Below are 25156 nucleotides of genomic sequence, written 5' to 3'. Positions count from 1 at the left end.
CATTAGCTGTTGGTTCTATGGTACCGAAAATATATTAAAACTAGTATGTTAACATACATCTGTGACATGAATTACAGCCTGCAACACAGGTCAGAGCTCCTGACCAATCACAATCAAGAATGGATCGGTACTGTGTTATACACGGAACGTCGGAAGCAGGAGACTTTTGTGTTCCCACCTTGCCGTCAGAGGCTGTATTGATGCGGTAATGGTAAACGCGACCCTCGTAGCGTAGTGAGATGGACCGCTGCCCTGGGCTGCTCTCGCTCTCTCGCACCAGGAAGCTGCCGTTAATGCCGCTGCTGAGCAGGTACTCGGCGGCGTTGCGGGACACTGGCCCGTGGTACCAGCTGTGCTTCTCCAGACTGTTGACAGGTGTGATATAGTTGCTGGGCACCCAACCCTGGCCATTCTTGGTCTGTGCTTCACACCACTCGCCATTGTGATTGTAACCTAGCACTCGCAGCTTCTCTCCTAAAAAAAAAAAAAAAAAGACAAATTAGATCACTTAGAACATTTTGAAAGTTGAGTTGGATTTGGCACATACTCTGATAAATGTTAAACACTGTTTAGATTTGATTAAGTAAGATAGACCTGGAGAGTCTACTTCATTTAAAGATGATAAACAATGGATTTAAAGTCTATGCACCCCTAAGTCTAAGGGCAGGATTTTGTGATGTAAAAAAATCCCCAATGAAACCAAGATAAATCGTGTCATTTTTTTTCTACCTTCAAATGTGAAACTAAAACATAAAATGTAAAAAACACCAGAAACAAGACAAAAAAATAACTTTTATAAATGGGCTGTGGCAATATGAACCAATCACATTCTAGCTCTTGTTCAAAAGTAATTAGCATACAGCTGTCATCAATGAAATTCTGAGTAACTCCAATTAAAGTTTGTTGTTTTTATAGAGACGCTGCCAAGAAACGTGTGTCAACATTCAAGGAGCTCAGGAATATCATCCATGTTCAACAAATCAGTTGTTGATGATGATGAAGGAGGAGGAGAAAAAGAAAAAAAAAATAATACACCATACCCAGAGTGAAGCACAGTGTTGGTAGCATCATGCTTCAGGGCTGCTTTGCTGAGCCTTTAATTAAAGTGGTATTTTAAAAGGGGTCAGTAGTTTTTAATCCTTTAATTAACCCGGACTAAACCTGTGCTTATGGTGTAGGAGGTCGAACGCTGATTGATTTGAAACATTAATAAGAAACACCACACGTTTGACTCATATAGCATCCGGACACGACACGGCAAAGACTAATGGAGAGCGTGATGTGGTAGGAGTCTGACTCATGTACACTAAGTGCATCATGATAACCTTTGCCATGATGTACAATGTTTTTCCACGCATTATGACAAAATTGTGGCAGTCTGGAAACTCAAACATCTGAGGATGATGAAAGTTTTCATTAGACAAACTAAATAAACAGCTATGTGCTTGATTATAAGAGAAGCCATCCATCTATTTGTTTAGTGAATTTACGACTAATACTACACTAGTACTAATACTATAAACTACATCCAGGATGGAGAAATGGTACGAGTTATTGGAGGAAACACTGAAATACGGAACCCAATTTTTTAAAATTAATTTGTTTTCTCTCTTTAAACACAACATCCTCATTTCCGTGGTTACACAAATTGGCTGTACAAACTTGGCGTCATTGAATTCCTGAACTGTCCTGAATGTGACGACCCCTCATTTGTCTCTACAAACCGTCCAAAGTAAGTTTTGTGCAACTCCGAGCTCTTTCAGCCAGTCATATAAAGCACATTATTCAGTAACCACAATGAAAATAACAGGAGAGGTTTTGTAGTAACGAGGGTTGAGGAATGCAACTCTGGACACACACAAAGATTTTAAGGGGATAATTGAATTAAATAAAAAAAAAAAATAAAACATTTTGAAATTAAGTGTCATTTGATAGTAAGGTAATCCAACTGTGCTTAGATCATCCAACAGTATTGAGTTCATTTCTTCATAGACATGAGCATAAATTGAATTTCTAAAGAACATGACTAAATGTGCTGTTCAGTGCTACAAGATTTTAGCTAGACAGACCAGACTCCACAACATCTATGGGAAAGTTAGCAAATGTTCTTTTCCGAGAGATCATATTAAAAACAAACCCATTTCACATTGCTTCAGATGATGACTTTATGAAAATAACGAGCCGATGCTTAAAAATGTATTCTGTCATGTATGCACTATATATATCTAGAGTTTTCACAGGTCTAACAATTCCAAATTGAAGGCGACACTGAATTTCTACGTACTGACGAAGCGTGATCATGGCGTGGCTGATTTACATGCAGCGGCGCCCTTCATAACACTTCATAAATAGAAATGCATTAAAATAAACAATGTAATCGAAACAGAAAAAAATGCCTCTGAAATACAGAGAGGGCAAAAACGTCCAATAACCCAGCTCAGCCACAGCTACAACATTTACTAGCTCTTCCCCCATTTATAAGGTGTCATTACTTTTGTTCTAATCAGCAGCCTAGATATATTTGCCTTACTATATAGATTTGTTTTGGATCACTTTGTCAAGTCGTTAATGCAAAAAGCTTACTAACATTTTCTGTAATAAACAACTTACGTTCTGCGTCCCTTCCGTGCAGTTAATCTTGCCACGTAAACGTAATTAACGTGAAGCAGGCGCTCCCCACATGAAAAGCCGGCACTAGCCTGGCCGCAGCTGCCGTATTGTTTTTCAGTAAGTTCAGTTGAAAGAACGCACATGTTGCATGTGATAAAGGAAGCAGAAGGAAGATAGAGAATGTGAGGTAAATATGTGGATTTCCAGACAGTGACGTCACCAGGCTGGACAGGATGGAAGTGCCAGGACGTTCACTTAACTCATTAACAAACAAACTGTCTTGAGCCCTTTCATTCAAACAGAATGGTTTATATTGTAGTTAGGGATTTTAGGGAGTAAATGTAAATGGAACTGGGAGAGTGTTTCTAGGGAACGCTTCATTAGAAGACGAGAACCAGAACGAACTTAGAAAAACCTATTTTCTATCTGCATCTGTATAAACAAACTTGAGTCCTTGCTGAGTTTATTTTAAACTGATCTCACTACTTATTAACTAACACCAAACCTACACATTAGCACAAAAACAATGGTGTGGTACAATGTGTGTCTCCAAACAGAAGTGGAAAACTTTTACTTTAATGGGCCCTTCAAAACACATTACCGAAGGGAACAACTGATGGACACTGCGTGCGGTGTTAACTTGGAAAGGAAAAACTGACAAACAGCAAGGTTACTTATAAATACAGGTCTAGTATAAATACTCAACGTAGTGAGGTTACTTTCTGTAGTAAGATGTACCTCTTAGGAACACAACAGCAGAAGTTAGTGCGGTATCAGATAAGGTCTACGATAAGAGATTTCAGGTTTTTAATTACGTCTTGTTCTTGTCGTGAAGATTTTACGTTCACGTAGTTTATATGTTCACCTCAGAACGGACAGAAGTTTTATCTAGTCGACACCCTACTGGCTTACCTTTGGTGATGCTGAGCGTGTTGTCGCCGCTCGCCACAAAGTCGTACAGCGCTACGAACAGATTGGGGTCATTTTCACTGGGTCCTGCCAACAGGTTCTCTTTAGAGTTCCAGCGCGCCGCCTCAGACAGACCAGAGGGCTCAAAATCCGGTCGAGCTTCTGTTATACAAGAAAAAAAAACAGTACAGAAAGATAAGTGAATAAATAGGAATATAAACAAATGAACAAAATACACTACTTGTGTCAAAACGGTGAAATCAGCCATAATCCAAGCCGTAACCATGGTCTCGTTTATTCCTCTGAATAATAACAATGATGGTAGTCCCTCATCTTCAAAATCTAATCGTTTAAACAACTTTTGTATAGAAAATCTCAGTGCTAATAAAAAAAAAAAAACGAACCCATGTTCATGTATTCATATTATAAACCTGGGAAACATCAGTATCCTTACATTAACACTGATCTACTTTGTTTTAACTGTGTGAAGCTTAATGAAGCATCATGTGATGTTGAAAAACATGTTTTTGTAACGATGAGACATAAGAATGAGGTCTTGAGGTCTGGCAAGGAAATGAGGCAGCGATAGATAGCGGAAGATAAACAAATGACAGAGAACTGGCTGTGATTTTCCTGTTAGGCAAGAACCAGACAAAGAAGGGGTGGATATATTCTCCCATTAGAGGGGACAGTAAATCCTTCTCCAGCTGGTCAAATTTAAGGCGCAGTATGTAACGTTGGGGGATTTAGCGATGTTGATGTATATGTGATTAAATCAGCTCATGACAGAATGTGTAGTGAAAGGAACAAAAGCAGTGCAAACCCCTTCACACTGTATAACAACAACAGAGAAACCGAGCCGGCAATTCAAAACGCCACCAAATACACACGTGTTGGCGAGATAAGCTAAACTAGCCAGCTGAAACAACTACAACTACATTCCGTAAGATACGATCAAGAATGTCACTTTTTCAGCAAAGAAACAAAACACGTGCGATATCACATTTTAAATGATAATCCGTTAAAAATCAAAAATCACAATAAACAACTGAATCGTCTAGAAAAATTTGTCTGATTAAAAATTTAGATACAAATAATCCACAAGAGCATTTCCACTACATTTTTTCTGTTAACCTCCTGCTGCTCAAAGTGCTTCGATACGCCTGTGCGCTGAACGACACGCTTTCTAATTATCCCCATTAACGATAACGATATTATTATAGTGTTAGTTCTGACACTTGAACCATTTCAAACTGAGAGACATGGACGTGGACGTGAAAGGTCTTAATATCCAAATAGCTGCACAAATCATTCCAGATTCGTTATTAGCAAGAAGAATAAGCTCGTTTTTGCTGGTGTTCAGATCTGGTATTCTGAGTAAACGTCACAGGGTATTGTGACTAAATCATTATGTTGCACTCGTTTGTCCGTTCGCGAACGAAAGGTAGAAATTTACACACGTTTACTTTTACGATCCCACAAACTGAACACTTAAAGTGAAGAACAAGCAATGAATAGATCTTCTAATAAGATTTAAATTCTAAATTCTAAATTTCTCCATCAACCTCCTTCAAAATGATAAACCCCAGCCAGCTCTGAATATCTACACTAATATTTATCTTTAGTTTAGTCATGTTGTCTTTTTGTTGCTGTCTTTTTATAGTAAAAGATAAAGGGCTTTGACCTACAGGGAGTTCCTCCACTTCCTCTGCTAAAGGCACAGGAGAGATGGCTTCACGCTCACTCATCAACGCTCCACGACATTGATTTTCTTTTGTGTCGAAGTCGGTGGGATGACATTTGGCATATGGTTGGCGAAACTTCAGCCAATTTCAACCAACAACTCGTTTCTATTACTATTTTGAGCTTGACTCACATGACTGTAAGAACACTATATTTCAGAGGTCAGTGTACATCTGGGCGTTAGATTTCCGCCGTAAAAACAACTATTTTCATTGTTAACCAAATGAGCCTTATGTATACCGCCAACTGGAAATAAAACACCCAGCTAGATTCGTGTCATTTAAAAATGTGCTGCTGTAAAATGATTTATATTATTTACACAGAAACATCATCCTGCACTGAACAAACAACCTAAACTGTATGACAACACAGTTATGTAATATGACAAAAATCTGTTAAATAGACATGAGGTTTCCACATGGCCTGAAGCTTTAGTATATAGATTAGTGACTGTTTGTCGTACCACTACACAACATTCAAACTATAAAATGTGAAGCTACGGTATGAACGACATATCATCCTAAAACTAATGCCTTTTAAATCTCCGTCAGCATTTCACCATCTTGGTGTATAGAAAAGCGAGATATAGAAAAATTGGCTAAAGCTGATTAGTTAAATAAAACCTGAAAATCTAATTCCATTAATTTGTTTATTATTTGCTTCCAGACCAAACCAAGAGACAAATAATTTAAGAACAATTCAGTTGATGTAAAATCGAATGTATACGTCACAACCTAGAGCGTTAGGTTTCTTTTCTTTTTGGGACTATTTGTATTTAGTTTGTTCGGGTTTGCCCTCGGGGTATAAAGAGTTTGGGCTGGAATCGTCTTAAGGGTTACAGATAACATGGCTTTTTTTGTCATAAAACCAGTTACTGGAGCACAAAGAACACACAGATGAAGGAAGAACAGATATAAATATAGGTATAAACATGTATGGAGGCTTGAGCAGGTAGGAAAAAAAAAAACGCCAGCCAGCCATAAGAACCACTGTAAAAGTTTGTAAAACAAAAGCAGGCCAGAATCACACTGGGGTTTTTCCCCCTCAAATTTTCACATTTAACTTTATTTTTCTTCTTTGAGACTTGAGGATACCTGCAGATTTTTTCCTCCATTGCTAACTAACTGAACCAGACAACAGGAAACACACATGAAACACGTCCTCCTCAGAAAAACTCCTCGGTTGCTAAATATGTCAGGGAAGTCCGGAAAAGTTTTTCCCCCGTTTTTGAAAAGAACCCCATGGCAACATACAGCAGTGTAAACATGAAGCAGAACACCTTTTCCTATATGTGCACAGGGGAGTATGAAGTTCTATACACAATTGAACGTTTGCTTACGCTGAACATATGCAGGCAATCAGGCTGGAGTCAGATTTCCTAGTATTCTCTCCTCCCTGCCTTTTTACCCCCCTTTTTTCTTTTGCTGTGAGCCAGAGTGTCTGGCTTTGCTCTCTTTCTCTCTCTCGTTCCCCTCCTCCACTTTCCAAACGGCCAGGCAGAGAAGAGCTCAGAGGCCTAGAGATTTGCAAAAACCTATGATTTTTAAAAGACCATTAACCCAGAGTTCCCTCGATTACATTAGTCTGGAACGGATTCTTCATGAAGCCACTCACACACACACACACACACACTCACAATCACTCACACACACAATCACTCACACACACAATCACTCACACACACACATACACACTCACACACACATACACACTCACACACACATACACACTCACACACACATACACACTCACACACACATACACACTCACACACACATACACACTCACACACACATACACACTCACACACACATACACACTCACACACACATACACACTCACACACACATACACACTCACACACACATACACACTCACACACATACACACTCACACACATACACACTCACACACATACACACTCACACACATACACACTCACACACACACACACTCACACACACACACTCACACAAAAGCCATGCTAACTTTCTTGTGCTTCTCCCACGCAATCCCAGATTCTTACCTTGGAGGTTATAGCTGGAAGCTGAGAGGCCTTTTTTTGATTTGCACCCCACCAATTTCAGACAGATTTCCAACATTTTCATTTGATTTGCACAATCCTGCTTTAAAAGAAAAAGAGTCTCTTTCCCCCCAACACACGCACCGGGTAGAACGTCTTAGTTATCGCTCATCCAAAAAGAAGTGACATAAAAAAAAACAACTTTAAAAAGCATATGACAAAGTGGAGAAAACAGTAAAAGAAATCAGTTTTTGAGTGTAAAAGCTGGTATCCACATTGCAAGGCTCTACAGCTGTATCCACTTTCTGACTTTTATGGATCTCTTCTACCGACTTTCCAATGCGAGAGGCTCCATTTTCTCCTCATTCCAGCTCGGCTTAATCGTTTTTACTGGAAGAAAAGAAAGAAAAGAAAACATCCAAACACGAAAAACCTTTCCCCGAGTTGATTAAGGAGCCGAGCTAACAGTTTGTCACGAAAAGGTACGGTCCGGATTGTGCCATTCTGACGACTCGGGAGTGCAATAGCAGGAGAAGCCGAGTGCTGGAGCTGCTCTCTGCCAACAAAGGGCCCCTTTCAGGCGCTGCCTTCTGGACTGAATGACATCAGCTGGCTGGATCCTCCCACCTCCCCCAAAACACACACACACACACACTCACTCACGGTTGGAAATATACACACTTTCAAACACTCACATCAACAGAGTGGGACACCGAAGCACTCTCTCTGGCCACAAGTCAGGCTATGAGACAGTTTGAGCAGGAATCTGCCTTTTGTCGCACACCAGTGTTTTCAGCTCCTTCTTCGACGTTTACAGCTTGGAAGAATAAATGAATGGCAAGTGTGCTGTAAAATGTCATGGCAAGCATTGCATTCAATTTTTTTTGTTTTGTTTGAGCAATGAGGTTAACCAAGCAACAGCCTGATCTGAGAATTAAAAAAAAAAATTCAATTGTGTCTTGTTGACTCATCATGGCCTGCTGGTCAACAGTAATCAATCAAGCTTAATGACTGAGTGATGATGAATTTGTATTTAGGATTAGAATTTGTGGGGTGTTTTTCCATGCACTCGATGTTCTAACCGAATGAAAACGGTTTAAAAAAAAAAAACCTCTATTGTCCTGTTATGGATGTCTGGACTCGGAGTCGAGTTCAACAAGACTCAGGATGAGATAATTACACAAGAAGAACAATATGTGATAAAGTCTTTATTTGGACGAGTTCAGGACCGAGTGTAGATTATTGAGCTGGATTGTGACTGTGGAAGAAATTCAAGATGGATGTTACACCGAACAATGAGCTTTAATGCGGTGTCGAACACAAGTGCAGCCATAACAAAAAGTCATTACATATCTAATAATAATAACAACAACAGCAGTGTCTTTAATGGTAGTAGTTTAAAAGAAGAACCCAGTGCTTAAAATTTCACCAAAGATTTCTGTTAAATAATTAATAGACAGATGATAGATAGACAAATATACATTTAAACATTTAGACATTTAAATATTTAGCTAGATAGATAGATAGATAGATAGATAGATAGATAGATAGATAGATAGATAGATAGATAGATGAACAGACAGACAGAGAGACAGACAGATAAGATAAATAGAATAGATAGATAGATAGATAGATAGATAGATAGATAGATAGATAGATAGATAGATTTAAATAGACAGACAGACAGACAGACAGACATAATACATAGAATAGATAGATAAGAAATAGAATAGATAGATAGCTAGAGAGATAGATAGATAGATAGATAGATAGATAGCTAGAGAGAGATAGCTAGATAGATTTAAATAGACAGACAGACAGACATAATACATAGAATAGATAGATAAGAAATAGAATAGATAGATAGCTAGAGAGATAGATAGATAGATTTAAATAGAGAGACAGACAGATCGATCCACAACTGCATCATAAAAGTTTGGGGAGGGAAAAGCTATAAATAAATAAATAAATAAATAAATAAATAAAATAAAATAAAATAAATTCAAGCAACAATCTATAAAAACAACGAAATATGAGCATCAAACTTAGAGAGATTACAGAGAAAGAAACTTACAACTACAAACTACAAAGAAACTTACAGCAAACATCATTCCATCAGTTTTAAAACTTTTACTCTATTACATTTATAGCCGGATGCTTTCCACTGAGTAACTTTGAGACACGTCCTGTGCAGCTTTCCACTGTGTCACGACGTCATTTATTGATCCCGATCTAGGTTTTATGTCTCGTTAATATATGGAGTGTGGTATTTCTAACGAGTGCAATTGTCTCGCGCTCAATCCGGCGAACACTAAACCAGCTCTAATGTAATAATCAGGATTTCAATCTGGTCTCCGTCATCTAAGATTAAATTAATTATAACCAGTGTACAAAGAGCTGGAGCTGGTCACTAACCAGAACCAGATCATCTCTGCACGTACATTAAATTATTCCTTTTAATTCATGCAGCCTTTATTAAAGTAAAAACTTGGTGAATGTTTTGTGTAGCTAAGGAAAAGATTTCTCTTGCCAGCTCCAAATGATCCCAGTGTGTCTTCCATGTGTTTTAAAGCATAATTATGTGTTGTTTAGCAAGACAAATCATTTCTAATGTTCACCATCAGAACAACGGCCTGCGAGTTGGATAATACAGCTTTATTTATTTATAACAATTTTTATATTCAGAGCCAACGCTGATTTGCTACTTTCGAAAACTGACAGTGCTTTCTTAAAACACATAAAAACATTAAGATTATTTCTGAGCTTGTAAACAAATATCACTTTCACTTTTAGAGCTAATTTCAGCTCAAGAAATTTTAGTTAAAATTCATTTCAAAACTCTGATACCTCTCCATGAGCATGTGGAAAAGAGGTATTAATGTTTCTGAAGCTGACATCACCGCTCTCTACACCAGTCAACTGGAGTCTCCAGACAGGCGGGAACCTGGGCTCACTCCGGAGTCCAGAGCCGCGTTGGCCCGCAAAGACATTCTCTTGACTTTCCAGTCTTAAGGGAGTGAAAACAACAGAAAATATGACAATGATACAATTCCACGTCTATAGTCTGGCCAACGGAACGAGAATAGAAGCGAGGTATGAAATGAGCCGTACCACCTAGGCTGCAACAAGGACTCCTTGGCATTCCAGCTACCCCACTTCATTTACAATAAAAACGCAGCTGGAAAGCGAGCGAGCTTAGCGTTCCTGAGCGGCATACCGAAAAAGGTCACTGTGTATATTATAGATCAGTACAATTGCATGAACGCATCATAAAGAGATTAAAAAACAAACAAAAAAAACAGTAAATTATTCTGTTAGTCAAACCATGTTTGTGGTTCAGTAAGGAGCTTTTACTTTACATTTGTTAAGGATTACAAAAAGTTTTCACTGAAGGACTTCAGGGTCTTTGCAAGACACCTGGTTTACATCATCGACAATATCAAACTCTGGAAACAATTTATACCGAAGAAAAAGGGGGGGGAATAAAAAACAAAAAACAACAACAGATTTTGCAAGATGCACCAAATGACCCTGCTTTCATTAGTAATTAATAGTAATTTACCTCAATCATGCAAAAAATAGATAAATAAACAAAAACTAATAAATAAAATCACGCAAATGCCAAGCGTCGCTCCAACGTCTAATAGACTAATTAAGGAAAAACAAGACTTTAAAAAGCACCTGTGGACCTTTATACGTCCTTTAGGGTTTCTGAGTGCGAGGTTTAGAAAGAGCCGAGGGAGGAGGAGACTGCAGACGGGGAAACATGAAGCACATTGTTCAGTGATGAGCTCACAGGAGAATCACTTCATTACGATTTATATAATGCCACGCTCAGTATGTTAACAGTTAGCTGACGTCCACGGTATGCTCCCCCCCCCAAACCCCCCTCCTTCTCCCGTCCGTCCTCTGTTATTTTTTTCAACCCCGCTTTTTAAGCTCTCCTCTTTTTCCGAACCCTAGGGCACGAGCAAATAAAAGGCAAATAACGTGCTGCACACCTACTGAAGCCTAGATACATCTAGATATTCCCTTTAAGTAAACTTTTATTTAAAAAAAAAAAATAATAATATAAAATAAAAAAATAATAACCCATTTCTCTAAATTAAAAGGTCTGCAGTGTTTAATGGAGAAGGGAAAAGTGAGCCAGGTGCAGGACGCCTCGGGGACATCGCAGCACGCCTGACATCACTCGCTTGCAAACGCAAACACGGCCTTGTGTAAAAACGAGGAGCGAACGCAAGATGAAACATCGTGCTGATTTTAAAATGTCAAGACTGTTAGTTGGTTTTTGTTGCTGGTATCCGTTCCGCCCACGTCGACTGAAGGGAAAATCGATGTTGTGTTCCAGACAAGGTCAGGTCAAGGTAGAACAGCATATGTTCATTGGTCTACATCTATATCGAAATATAGAGGCTAATAACTATCTTTTTATCTGGGTGATGAACAGGATGTGCTACATGATGATGAGATTTACACACTGAACTAAATACCTGACTGAGTCACAAGTTTCTGGGCAGAAGCTAAAAGTCCATGAACAGACATTGATGTTGGTTTAAAAGTTTTTTTGGCATAATTTTGTGTATATATGTGTATATATATATATATATATATATATATATATATATATATATATATATATATATATATATATATATAATAAACACATTTAAATATATATATATATATATATATATATATATATATATATATATATATATATATATATATATATATATATACACACATTTAAATATATATATACACACATTTAAAATACAAGTCTAATAATCTTGCACTTTTATAAGAAACTTTTTGTACTATATTTGTTACGTTCTATAAAGCTGTGCTCTATAAATAAAATTGAATTGAATGAAATAAACAACACTCACATTCATGATTCATCATCCAATCATACCACATCAATGGACCACAGACAGATCCGATCGCTCTAAACACTATGACCTAAATGTGCAATTTTATTTGTATTTGTTATCCCTAGTGTTAATGGCTCTATTTTTATATGAAGGAACGTTTTTTTGTTCTGTGTATGATTGGTTATGTGACAAATAAAATTTTAATAGAATATTTAAAATGTTAAAATGCTGCTTTAATATTCCTGGTGGTTGCCCAACACTAGGATGTGATCCAAGGTGGTTGCTTGGGTTCTAGTAGGTGAAACAATACGGTTTTTTAAATATATTCAGGATATTTAAATGGAGAAAGTGTGTGTGAAAGGAGGAGCAGGAAAGCTTTCGCATTTATAAGATAATAAAATGGCGTGTTGCCGTGCAGCAAGAGTACTGATCTCTTCCTATAAGAGATGTCCACGTGTGCGGAGTTTAGAGGCTTTAAAATTGATTCCCGTGTAAACAGAACAATTTGTAGCTAAATAATAAGAAAACAGTATGCTGGCTCTGCCAAGACGATATAATTATGTAATGATTTCCTGATATATTTGTAATCCACTTTGTTATTTTAGGCACATAAAAAAAATCATGACACCTCAAAAAGCTCATGATGATTCATAGTGTGTTTTAGGAACATTTCCTCCACACCAGCACAGCTTGCAGAAAAAGCTGGCTAGTCCCAAATAGCAGACACACAGCAACCAGCCAAGCTATGTGACAGTGTTTATCCTAGGTTCCTTCTCAGAACTCCGTCTGGGCATCTGGGCCATTTCAGGCCAGGGATTAAGTTCGTTCGGTGCCAAGATCCTCACTAGCATGGTGCATGTGTAATGAAAGAAGGGCAGAAAGCAGAGCGCTAATCAACATGGAGCCAATGAGATTGGCCAAAGTGACTTCATTCCATAAGTGCTAAGAATTAATAACGCAGGGACAAATTAGCAGTCAAGGATATAGCCAAAAATGATATTAGCAGAGGTGGACACATCATGAAGCCATTAGTTTGCTATCCCATTGGGAGAGTAATAGCTCCAGTGTGTTGCCCACTTTGATGTTAACATTGTCTGGAAATTGAGTGAATTGGATGAAATGTGGAAGCACATATAATGTAATAACGGAAAGCTAGTTAGCTAATTGGAGGAAGCACAGTGGATTGGTGGTTTGCACTCTTGCCATAAAGCTCCGTGGTTAGGGGTTCGATTCCAGAGATTAATCACGTATCCATTTTCCACTACCAAAATCTCAAGATAGTGTTAAGGTCAAAATTCTCATTTAGGAAATAAAATGTTTTTGATGACATGACAATTTTGATGTCAAATTTTCTGTCTAATCCGATGTACTTGAGAATCTGGTGTCCCGCCCCTAACTAACCGTCCACAATGGCCTGTGGGATTGATAATTGTTATTGGCTATTTAAAAAGGAGGAGGTGCCACACGATATCCCGCCCTGACTTCAGGTTTCAGTTGGAATCACATCCGCACCTCAAATAACACTGCACATTTCATCACTGAAGAAACTTCAGTGATGTATGTTACGCTCATTACAAAAACAGACGAGTCAATGAAATCTGTCAGTGAAATTAAGTCAGAGTACAGAAAAAAAACAAACAGATTGACTGACCAATTCAAACCAGTTCACCATCACGTCATATTTAGTTCAAGATCTATAGCAGCCTTAAGGATGATACATGTTCATGCCCTCGCAGACTGCGATCTTGCAGCTGTTTTGCAACAAATATCATTCGACATAAATCTATCAGCTGCCTTTGTAGATTTTCCTCAACCGTTTCTTTGAAACCTCTTAACTAGTGGTCTGATTTATACGTTAATCTGCGCAATGCTGATTGTAACGGCATTCGAATCAATACTTTAGCAAAAGAGCCGCACGAGACGTTAAACGCCTGGTTTGGAACGTAGTGGAAAACAGATTGCTAGATCGATATGGCCCTCACGCTGTATCACATAGTTACAGATATTACACAACACTGCAGGCTATTCATCTTCTTTGATATCTCTTATCCTTTTGGCCCAGCTTTAGAATTTACAAAGGCTATTGTTTCCAAATCGCTGCGTGGGTGACATGACAAAACCAAACACAGTCACATGGAAGAAATTAAGAAGTGGGATCCAAAGCAAAGATAAAGTCAGAATGAAGAGCTGGGCCCCAACATGCAGGACCGGTTTCCCAGAAACACTAACACACAGAGGGGACGGATAAGATAGCCTTGAACGCTAACGCTTGAGATGAACTCCATTATAGCTTTAAAGAACTGAACACAGTGGTAAATAAACAAAAGGAATCGTTCGGCTAAATTAGAAGCATATCTTGGGAGAAACTCTACCTAGGAAAAGATTCAAACCAGCTAGTGCCTTGATAGCATCTCTTTAGAACACAAATGTTATGCTTGCAAAACTGCAGGTCTGTAGAAAGGCATTACCTGCTCTGTGGGGATTTCTAGCACGAGCACAAATTTGTGCGGGAGTCATTTTTGGCTCTAGTTTTTAACAAAAAATATCAACTTCTTGTAATAATAATAAAACATTAAAACGGGTGAAGTGGCAAACACTGACCCTTGATCCCTGCTGAAATTCCCTACAGTGGGCAAGTGAGTGTAAGAACTGGACCATGGAGCAACAGAACATGATGAAACTGGGGAAGAGATGGCACCATGGACTATGGGAATAAGGCAAGCCAGTGGAGGCAGTGGGATGCTTTGGATAATGTTCTCTGCTGGGAAACCTTGGGTCTTGGCATAAGTTTAGATGTTATTTTGAAACGTACCACCTACATAAACACTGCTGCAAACCAAGTACACTACACTTCTCCATGGCGACACTATTTCTTACTGGCAGCGTCCTCTTTAAGCAGGAACGGTTTGAGGAACATGACAAAAAGTTCAAGGTGTTGACTTGGCCTCCAAATTTCCCAGATATCAATTAGATTGAGCATTCTGTGGGATGTGCTGGAGAAAAGAAAAAAAAAGTCTGATCCATGGAAGCCCCACCTCACAACATGCAGGAATCTGCTGCTAGCGGCTCGGTGCCAGATACCACAGCACACCTTAATAGGTCTTGCTGAGTCCATGCCTCAAGGACAGCACATGGAGGTCCTACACAAATTATCGTTGAGAGATGTGTACAATGATACAGATAGATAATTTAATCCATCTATTGATCTAAAACTATTTAATTCCCTTTTGAATCTCCAAATAAACCCTAATCACATGGTTAATAAATCCAGGACCTATTTGCATAATCAGAAAAAATACAAACCTAAATGACTGAAAAGTGCTAATGGAACTGCAACTAACTCGTCTCATATGAAATGACGTGACAGGATTGTATAATTGGTCATTGTTTAAAATTTAGGATGTAAAACGACACACCATGTGTCTTTTTACAGACAGAAATTTTAAAACGACGCCCAAAAAGAGGCAATGAGACGCTTTATATGTGCAGGACAATGCTGAGATGTCCTGCAGATGTTGTGTTGGCAGAGACAGCAGAGGCCAGAGGAGCAGAGAACTGTGTAATAACTACAGCACTGAACGCATGCTCTCTCTCTCTCTCTCTCTCTCTCTCTCTCTCTCTTTCTATTCAGGAGAGTGTATTCGAGTTAAATAAATCCAGCTGAAGCCTGGCGACTCTGCTTACAACACACTGTGCTGGGGAGACGCACTGGAAATGCAGCAGGCAAGCTTGGAGGTTTTTCATCGTTTCGATGCCTAAACTGTCGTTTCAGAAACATATTTTATAGAGGACGGGCTTCGTATTTAAGACGGTTAATGCAATTCGTATGAACGTTTTCATGCTGGTCAGCCTGGACCAAAAAAATAAATAAATTCTGTGGTATAAAGCGTAATATCCAACATTGTTCAGAATTCGAATTGAATATCTCATATTAAATAACTCAACAGGAAAATTATTTCATTTAAAAAAATAATAAGAAAATTTAATTTAGTACTGATCTAGTAATTATATATCGACCGAGTCACAAATAATGTATTTTAACTTATACAATACTTATAAATTTGAACAAAAAAAATAAACTTAAGGCCATCCTTAAAAATATTTTGGTTTGCAGTAACAGTAAAAAAAAAAAAAAGATAGGTCTATATTGGTCGGTAGATAGGTCTATATTTTTTTTTCAAAAGTTTCGATGTAAAAAAAAAAAGTACAATTTTGGTGATGATTACGTAGGTATGACTTTAAACAAATTAGCATATCGTGACGTCACTGACGTCTTAACGCAAATTTACAACCGGCAAGTCGGTCGGACTTGAAGCAAAAAAATAATAATTTGAGTCGGTCCTAAATTGACAGGGTCGGTCGGGTTACGGCAAACAAGGATATTTTTAAGGATGGCCTAATAAGATAAATATATATTTGTTGTAACTGATTGTACATTAGTTCTTCTTTCCAAAACTTCTATGGTAGGATGGAATTATCTTTTTGCAGCATTGGGGATTAATTTCGAACTGTGTCCCAAGGTTATGCAAGTTCTCTTTGATGGACTCTGTTTCAAATCGGCTGGGCCATGAGTCTTCTTGAGCTCATTGTCTTGTTGAAACATCCATCTTCTCTTCAGCTTTTTTGGCTAAGGAAATTAAATTCATCACTCGGTTCATGTTTCCTTTGATAAAGTATACTCTCCGGTACTGTTGGCAGAGAAAAGAAGCCCCACATCATGAAGCTTAGCCTTCTGAACTTCTCTGAAGGCATGATGGTGTTTCGTGGGTTCTTCTATCGCAAACATGACCAGCTGAATGATTACTACGGAGTTATACTTAGGTTTTGTCTGACCAGACACGAGCTCCACGGTTCTGATTTAAACTAAATGGTTTAGATACATGTCCCTGCTTTGTTTATTAGATTTAGCATGAGGTGTAAGAACAGAGATGTACGTTGTTGTTCTCTGTTGTTCCTGCTGCTTTCAGGTCGTCCTGCATCCTCACTTCTTCGTTATGACGGTGTGAAATCCTGGTTTATTTCTACGTAACCTTCGACTTTCTATTACTTACGTCTTACTGCCCCCCACACAGAGAGAGAGAGAGAGTGAAAGAAAGAGAGAGAGAGCGAGAGAGAGAGCGCGAGAGAGAGAGCGAGAAAGAGAATGGGAGAGAGAGAGAAAGAGAGAGGGAGAGAGAGAGAATGGGAGAGAGAGAGAGAGAGAGAGAGAGAGAGAGAGAGAGAGATCTCCAACACTAGAGAAATATTCAGCTATAAACTTTATCAGTTCTTCAAGGAAATGTGAATATACTACAAATGCTTAAATACGTATATATTCGCAGACCAGTGTCAGAGAGACCGAACTAGAAAGGAGGAGATAGCAAAAAAAGAGCGAGAGAGAGAGAGAGAGAGAGCGAGAGAGAGAGTGCGAGAGAGAGACACTTAAGAGGAATGCACAGGAGGTCACATTCCTGACTCTGCTGCTGTGGCTTGCCCCGTGCTCAACTATTCCTTCAAAACAAGCTGTATTCTTTGAGCTCTGCTCTCGTGCACACACACACACACACACCCTTGTGCACGAACCCTCTCACTGGATTTGGAAACATCAGACGCTCAGTGTATCACAGGGTCAGTAAGACATTCACATCTGTATCCATTAGCGTTCCCAAGTTTGTCATCGCCGGGGTTAATGTGTATTATATTCCCCAAAACCACGGATATCAGGTTTTAATGAAAACTCTGGTGAACCCTTTGTTAGGTTCGAGTTCTGTAGACGTACAAGCATGGTGATTAAATGCTTTGAGTTAAAGTGTGGGTGAATATCTTAAGAGTACTCAAGGATTTTTGCTTTAGCTAATCTAATCTTGAAGGTCTGTATCTGTAGTACTGTATGTGTGTGTTTACATTCTTATACTTTCTGACATCTTTAGCTATTTGCCCTCTTCCACATAGGAGAAGATTGTCTAGTGTAGCGTCTAGAAGAGAGAGAGAGAGTATGCCATCCCTCCTGCCAAATATGATCCCTTTTTCCCCCCACAGTTATGACATCATCAACATTCATACTTGAACTCTGTACTGTTGCACTACGGATGTGGGAAGAAAGAATTTCTGATATAAACCTTGGAGAAAGCGAAAGTAGACGAAACTTTTACTACATTAGTCTGGAGCTGGAGTTCTCAGTACAGAGAAATGTGTTGAAGTGCTTGGTTATGGATCCTGCACGTACACACAGGAGATACAAGAGATATTCTTAAGGCAAGAGATTAATCAGTAAGTCATTGACACTCAGGGGGGGAACTAATGGTCTCGATTCAGCAAAGGCTTCGCCGAGTTGATCTGGCTCAGGAGTGTCACTAAGGGCACATTTAGATGGCCTAGACTGAACCATGGAAAAATTTAGCGACTCAAAATAGCAAAGACATTGGAGCTCATGTTTGCTAATACCGATTACTAACATTTATAAGGCACTCATATAATATATATAGCGAGGACTATTACAGACCTCCGGAGCTTCAACAAAAAGTGAGCGCCTTTGATTTCGTCATCCAGCTCGTCTGTGAGAAACACATGTATGTACACATGGCTGCATGACATTTCCAAAAGTCAAAAGAACTCCATGCGGCGCACATCCAGTGTAAATAGCAGAAGCTGGACAACAAAAAGAGTCTCTGTGGCTTAACAGCTGGTCGAAAATTACCAGGCTGAGGCACCTGCATCTCAATCCCTGAAGCTGAAAACAAACCCATGTCTTCGAGACCCAAAGGAATCATGGGGTGAGAGCTTTGGTGTCTAGACTGTACAGATTCCATGAGTTCCAGCCAAGACGAAAAAAGGGGGGTGGGGGGGGGGGATGGGGGCAGACTGAAAAACGCCACGGTCCACTCCGCCACGGTTCATACATGTTCAGAACAGCTGTTGGTCTGGAGGGGAATCTGGTTCTGAAGCTAACATGAGGTGAAGTTCATTACAACAAAACGGTAGCGAAAAAAAAAAATATTCTGAAACTTTTAAACATCGACATCCATAACCAATCAGTATTTGCCCAGGACAAGGGATGTCATGCTAGCAGAATTTTGACATGAATACCAGGAACAGTACGATGATTCTCAATATCAACTGGACATACTGTCAAAGTAATAAGCAAGTAAATAAATTAATTAATTCGATTGGAATGAATAAATCCTGCATTCTTACGAGGCCCCCTGGTGGCCCTGGTGCCATAAGTGAAGGCTTAGATCTGGTGCACCTAGAAACAACCTCACATCTTATCAGCTGACATCAGCTGTTCTGTGAACGTTATGGAATGCAAATTACACCAACGATTCCAGATGAGGATCGCAATTTTTTACCAGGAGAGATTCCAAATAAAGAACTAGAGAACTAGAGGTCTAGTGAAAAAAGATGTCATGGACCATGGATGTCAACTCCACGCTGACAAACCCTAACATGCATATGTACTAAATAGAAATCAATGTAATGTCAATCGCACTTTAATGTCAAAGAACTAACCATGAAGGGAAAAAAAAGACGAATCTTACCTAATGCACCTTTAAATGACTGCATAATTATCCTACGAAGGAGCAGAAATGCAATATTCAGGTCAATAACACAGAACTGTCGATGGTTACTAACCAGTCTGAGATCGTTAAGTTTGATGAAGAGATCTATAATCAGCGGCGAACAAATCATCAGCTCAGGGACATGTGATTAAATCTAACCTGCTTACTAACTCGTCAATCACATTACTGATGACCTGGGAACCAATAAAGACACACAATCTTCATCTTCTGTAGTTTATACAATACAAATATACAGCATGTTAAAAATAAGGTGAATTTATAATAGAATAACATTATTGGCCAGTGCATTCTAATGAAAAAAATTGGAATCAATCCATCAAGTTTCTGTAGCGCTTATCCTACATGTGTTTGGACTGGGGAGGAAACCGGTGGACCCAAAGGAAACCGCCTGAAGCTGTGAGAGAACAGGCAAACGTTCTGCTAACCACTAAGCCACAATGCTGCCCTAAATCTTAAATGTGTGCATTAGGTGCTAAAAATGTTTGAGAGGAAATATTGATCCGTTAAAACTGCGAGAAAGTGCTTTTCCAAGCATACACAAGATGCAGAAGTGTTTTCTTCCCATGTGATTTTTTTTTTACATGAATCTGATGAAAATTTATATCGAATTGTTTATATTCAAATACATGCTTTGATAATAAATGTGTTTATTACCTGTTTATTACATCTTTTATTTCAGAATCTTTAGCTGAAATTTCTCCAGAAAAATAGTTCATTCAAATAATTCAAAATGAGAATAATTCTTCTACACGCACACACCAAAATACTTGAAGGCGTAACTAACGGATCCTTTACAGAAACGCCACAGACAGGTAGAGAGTGTACACACACATGCAGATAATCTTACTGTACACCTTTGACTTGTAAATGAAACTGTGCGTTCGAGTGTTTTGGCGGATGCAACGGTGCAGCCAGACAGGTCTTTGCTTGCCTCAGTGCAGTGTGTATGGAGTGTGAACCTGCTCGGTGAGAGACAACTCCAGCCACGAAGAGTCTCAATCCAAATGCTGTAGCAATAATGCTTTTACTCAAGAGCTTGAATCTCCTGACAAAAGAGCCGAACCGATCGGGAAACAGCTCTGAAAGACAGCGCAAATAACCCCGTTGACCCTAATACCACTTTACAAGAACTGCTGCTCGCTCTCGGCTTACCGGCAGCTGGCAGGAGTTTTTGTCTGCCAAACCACCCGCGAGTCATAGGCCTCGGGTTGCGCAAGAGCGGATCTGCAGATCTGACATCTTTCTGCCTGCCTTGACAATGATATGTTATGGGAAGGAACTGCTGAGGACAGCCGTGCACGACGTACGTCCTGAACAAAACAGAGGTGTCAGCACTGACCCTGTTATCAACCATACATGCCACAGTGAACTGTAGATGGACATCTCAGAGCAGGATGTAAAGGCAATCAGGGAAAGAGTGTGAGGATTTTTTTTTTCACACTGTTTATCCTGAGTGACATAAATATTATCCCAAGGACCTGCTGCTAAGAAACTGTGTTCATTCTAATGTTACTGCACGAAATATTGTTTGAACATTCAGTATTCACATACAGTATTAACACTGGTCGGTCGGCGCTGTTTCTGTTACTGTTTACTATTTATTGTCTTTTGTGTACTGCATTTTTTGTACTTTTTGTATTGTCTTGTAACTTTGTGTCTGCACTGTCTCTTGTCCTGCACTGTATTGTCCTGCACTGTCTCTTGTCCTGCACTGTCTCTTGTCCTGCACTGTCTTTTGTCCTGCACTGTCTTGTCTGTCTTGTCCTGCACTGTTTGCACCAGGTTGCACAGTTGCACTTTATGTGGCTAAGACTACTTACAAGTCTTTAGCCCTGTTTTATGTAGCACCTTGATCCTGGAGAAACGTTGTCTCATTTCACTATGTACTGCAACAGCTATATATGGTTGAAATGACAATAAAAGCTTCTTGACTCTTGACTTGACTTAAATACCGTCAATCCTTTTTAGGTTAATCGGAGAGGTTCCTGTTTTTCTATCACTTTGCGTATCTTCGCCAAACCACGCTGTTTAACAGTTACGGATCTTTTCTTATATATAGAATGAATTCTCAAATCTGATTGGTCAGATGGTGTTGAATCAATCTTTATAGCAACAGCTCTGACATTAGTCCCAAGTACAATTCAATTAACAGGTCAATGCTACTAGATTATGGTTTCTATAGCAACAACTCCCTTACTTTTCTTGTATGGTGGATGAGTTACATAAACAAAGACTAATACTGACCATGTCAAAGGAAATGAAATCTCCAGACTCTGTGCTTTGTAACTTATTTTATATCTTGTAACATGACAAGTCGAAAGAGAAACAAAGAGAAGCTTGAAAGGGAATGATGTTTATGCCGGGTTAATGATGCGCCATTCATGAATAAATGAATAACTGTAACTCTTGGCTGTGCTGTAAGTGAAAAACACCACCTCAGGATGTCATCTTTTACTCCTTACACAGCTCTAGTTCCCACTGATTTACAGCAAACAACTGTCAGGAAAAGTGTCAAGAGGTTTTAGTATCAAAACTTCAATCAACCTTAGATAAAATAAATGCTGATGATACTAATGATGCTAATGAGCGATGACCTAAACCCTGACTTCCTATTCTCCTGTTGCATGATGTCCAAAATAAATGCAGAACTCCAAATGCCAAAAGGAACCAAAATCAGGAACTAAAGCTCAACTTCCTTACCATGAACGGCAAACACGTTGCAGGGCAGAGGTCCATGGCGTGACGAATCCCTCTTCCCACTGCTCTTGATGAAGTTCAGAGTAGGCAGACTCGGCCTCCGTTGGTCGCCAACAAACTTCCCTGGCTGCTGCCCCATAAGGGCAGGATGCCAGGCCGAAGCCGGGAATCACAATCGATTACGATTGCGATATCACAGCGTTGGATCGAAACAGACTCAAAGGGAGCCTCTCTGTAGTGAAGACCACTTCAAGGAGCACACTTTGTCAGTGTGGCTCGTGATTATGTAACCTCCAGATCCCAAATCCCAAATTGTGTCTCTTTTCCCTGTCCAGCACAGCGACAAGGCTGACACGGATAGTCGCCGGTTGCGTTATTTGTGTCATGAATCGAGTAGCTGAGAGAGCTTTTTTTTTTTTTTTTTTTAGACGTTACCACACTCAGGTGGTCGAGAAGTAATTTGTACAATCAAATCATCTCGCTACGGAATACGGTTACAGAAAGTGGACGTAAAGCTACATTCTGTGTTTAGAAACGACAGCTCGAACCACAGCATTCCTCAAAACCAATAACAATCAAGCTTAAAAACTAACATGACACGATTAAAGCATCCGGGTGCCTAGTAGTGCGTAAGGCGCGTATAACAACCTGGTAAAGAAGCATAATTTCTGTCAAGCTTGATTAATGATTTAACCTGAGAACATTTAGTTAATAATAAAGGAAACTACATCGACGATTTGGTTACTGTCAGTACAAAATGTACTGAAAATTGCATCAGTTTAAGAAAAGTAGTGTATTCCTGTGTTATGGAAATAGATAAGATTTTATATTTAAATTGGCATTTAAAAAAAAATTTAAATATAACATAAATACAAGCACTAAACGATTATAAGACGAGGGTTTTAATTTATTTGTTTGTTACCTAATAAAATGAAAGGAATGTTATCAGTTCACACTGAACATTAATTAGTGCAGGTCAACATCAACAATGTTGTTAGAATAATAATTAATAATAATAATGAATTCTTTGTGCAAATTATAAACGTATAAGTCAAACGTATAAGTCAAAGTGTCTACCTGCTCTGCTATAACTGTAACGTTATATAACTTGACATATCAGTACTCACCTAATAAAAGTTACAGTTTAATGTTTAAAGGTGTTTTAGCATCGACTAGCTAACAGAACCTCGCCTCAGCTTCTCTCGCTAGTTAGCTAGTCAACAACAGCTAGTTAACTTAGTTGGCAAGTTTTCCAAACGAGTCGTGAGCACAATAAACTAAGACTGAAGTCATCCCGAGCTCATTGTTAACACGTTTCACACACTTCACATGACAAAGTCCTCGTCTTTGACTTCCGTATCCAAGCTTTTCTCCCTCCTGGGGCTCCAGATAACGTTACACCCGGACCTGAGGCACTTCAGCTCAGCTACTCAACCTGACTTTTATCCAGTTTACCAAAGTGCTGACAGGTTGTTTTACTAAACAAACCAACCGCAGCGGTGAGGCTCACATCCCTAATATGAACCCCGTTAATGATTTTCACTATCTCTTAGTGTTAAACGTGTTTTGAGGACTAAAGAACTACCGAGTAGTCGTCGACGCAGGGGCCGCCATATTTCCATACGCAAGGTGGGCTGGTTCCTAAGGAGATTTGCGTCTGACGTCATGACGTCCGTTTCTTCCGTCAACAAAATGATAACCTAACATAGCAATGATATATGCGATAATAGAGTTCAATAGAATTGATGATAGAATTTGTTAACGTGAACATTTTTTTTTTTGCCAACAGGAATTTACACGAACCACACACAGTTACAACAGTAAAAGAATAATAAATAAATAAATAAATAAATACACAATGAAAAATAATGAGAAAAGAATCCCTAGGAAATTTAATAATAAAGCTTTCTTTTTAATTTATTAATTAAAAATATTAAATAATAATTATTTTATTTAATAATAATAAATGCATTATTATTTACTATATATATATATATATATATATATATATATATATATACACATATATACGTATATGTGTATATATATATATATATATATATATATATATATATATATATATATATATATATATATATATATATATGTGTATAAAGCTTTCTTTTTTATTTATTATTTAAAAAAAATTAATAATAATTAGTATTTATTTAATAATAATAATAATAAATTAAATAAGAAAGTTTTTATATATATATACATATACATTATTATTATTTACTTTATATAAAAACTTTCTTATTTAATGTATTATTAAACATTATTTAATAATACTAATGATTTTATTATATAATAATAAATTATTAAATGATTTATAAATTAAATAATATGTGTATATATATATATATATATATATATATATATATATATATATATATATATATATATATATATATATGTATGTATGTATATAGAAATAAAATAAAAATAATTTTCTATTCAATAGAATTTATATTAGAATTTGTTAACGTGAACACTAGTATTGTAGTGACTATTGTAATTCAAAATAAACGCCATATTTTAATATTTTATGTCACACGGTATTTTGTGATCAACACTATTTAACTAGTGTGTGGATGTTTGGGCAATTTATTTTGTGTAAATCTTGTAAACATTCTGACTGTGAATTGTTACCACTAGAGGGCAGTCGTACTAGCAGGATAAAGTAAACACTGCCCCCTTGTGGGTGTTTGCTGTTCTTTCGTCTATGCGTAAAGCAC

The 25156-nt window shown here is 38.2% G+C and overlaps 1 protein-coding gene across 2 annotated transcripts in view; it reads right to left on the bottom strand.

Annotated features, from left to right (window-relative positions):
• Window positions 1-24044, bottom strand: part of abl1 (c-abl oncogene 1, non-receptor tyrosine kinase) — a 31320-nt gene extending 7276 nt beyond the window's left edge. The window contains exons 1-3 of one of the 2 annotated variants that reach the window (XM_060862711.1): window positions 22422-24044; window positions 3523-3681; window positions 179-474 (exon numbers count right to left, since the gene is read on the bottom strand). In XM_060862711.1, the coding sequence (XP_060718694.1) occupies window positions 179-474; window positions 3523-3681; window positions 22422-22557 (591 nt within the window). In that variant the 5' untranslated portion in view covers window positions 22558-24044. Of the gene's footprint in view, window positions 1-178; window positions 475-3522; window positions 3682-7288; window positions 7910-22421 lie in introns of those variants that run through there. The other variant, XM_060862712.1, reaches the window with a different exon arrangement.
• Between the last annotated feature and the right edge of the window lie 1112 nt (window positions 24045-25156).

This window comes from Tachysurus vachellii, chromosome 26 (genome assembly GCF_030014155.1).
Source record: "Tachysurus vachellii isolate PV-2020 chromosome 26, HZAU_Pvac_v1, whole genome shotgun sequence".
Taxonomy (NCBI): Eukaryota; Metazoa; Chordata; class Actinopteri; order Siluriformes; family Bagridae; genus Tachysurus; species Tachysurus vachellii.
Note: the sequence above shows the minus strand (reverse complement) of the source record. Positions and strands in the feature narration are given on the sequence as shown.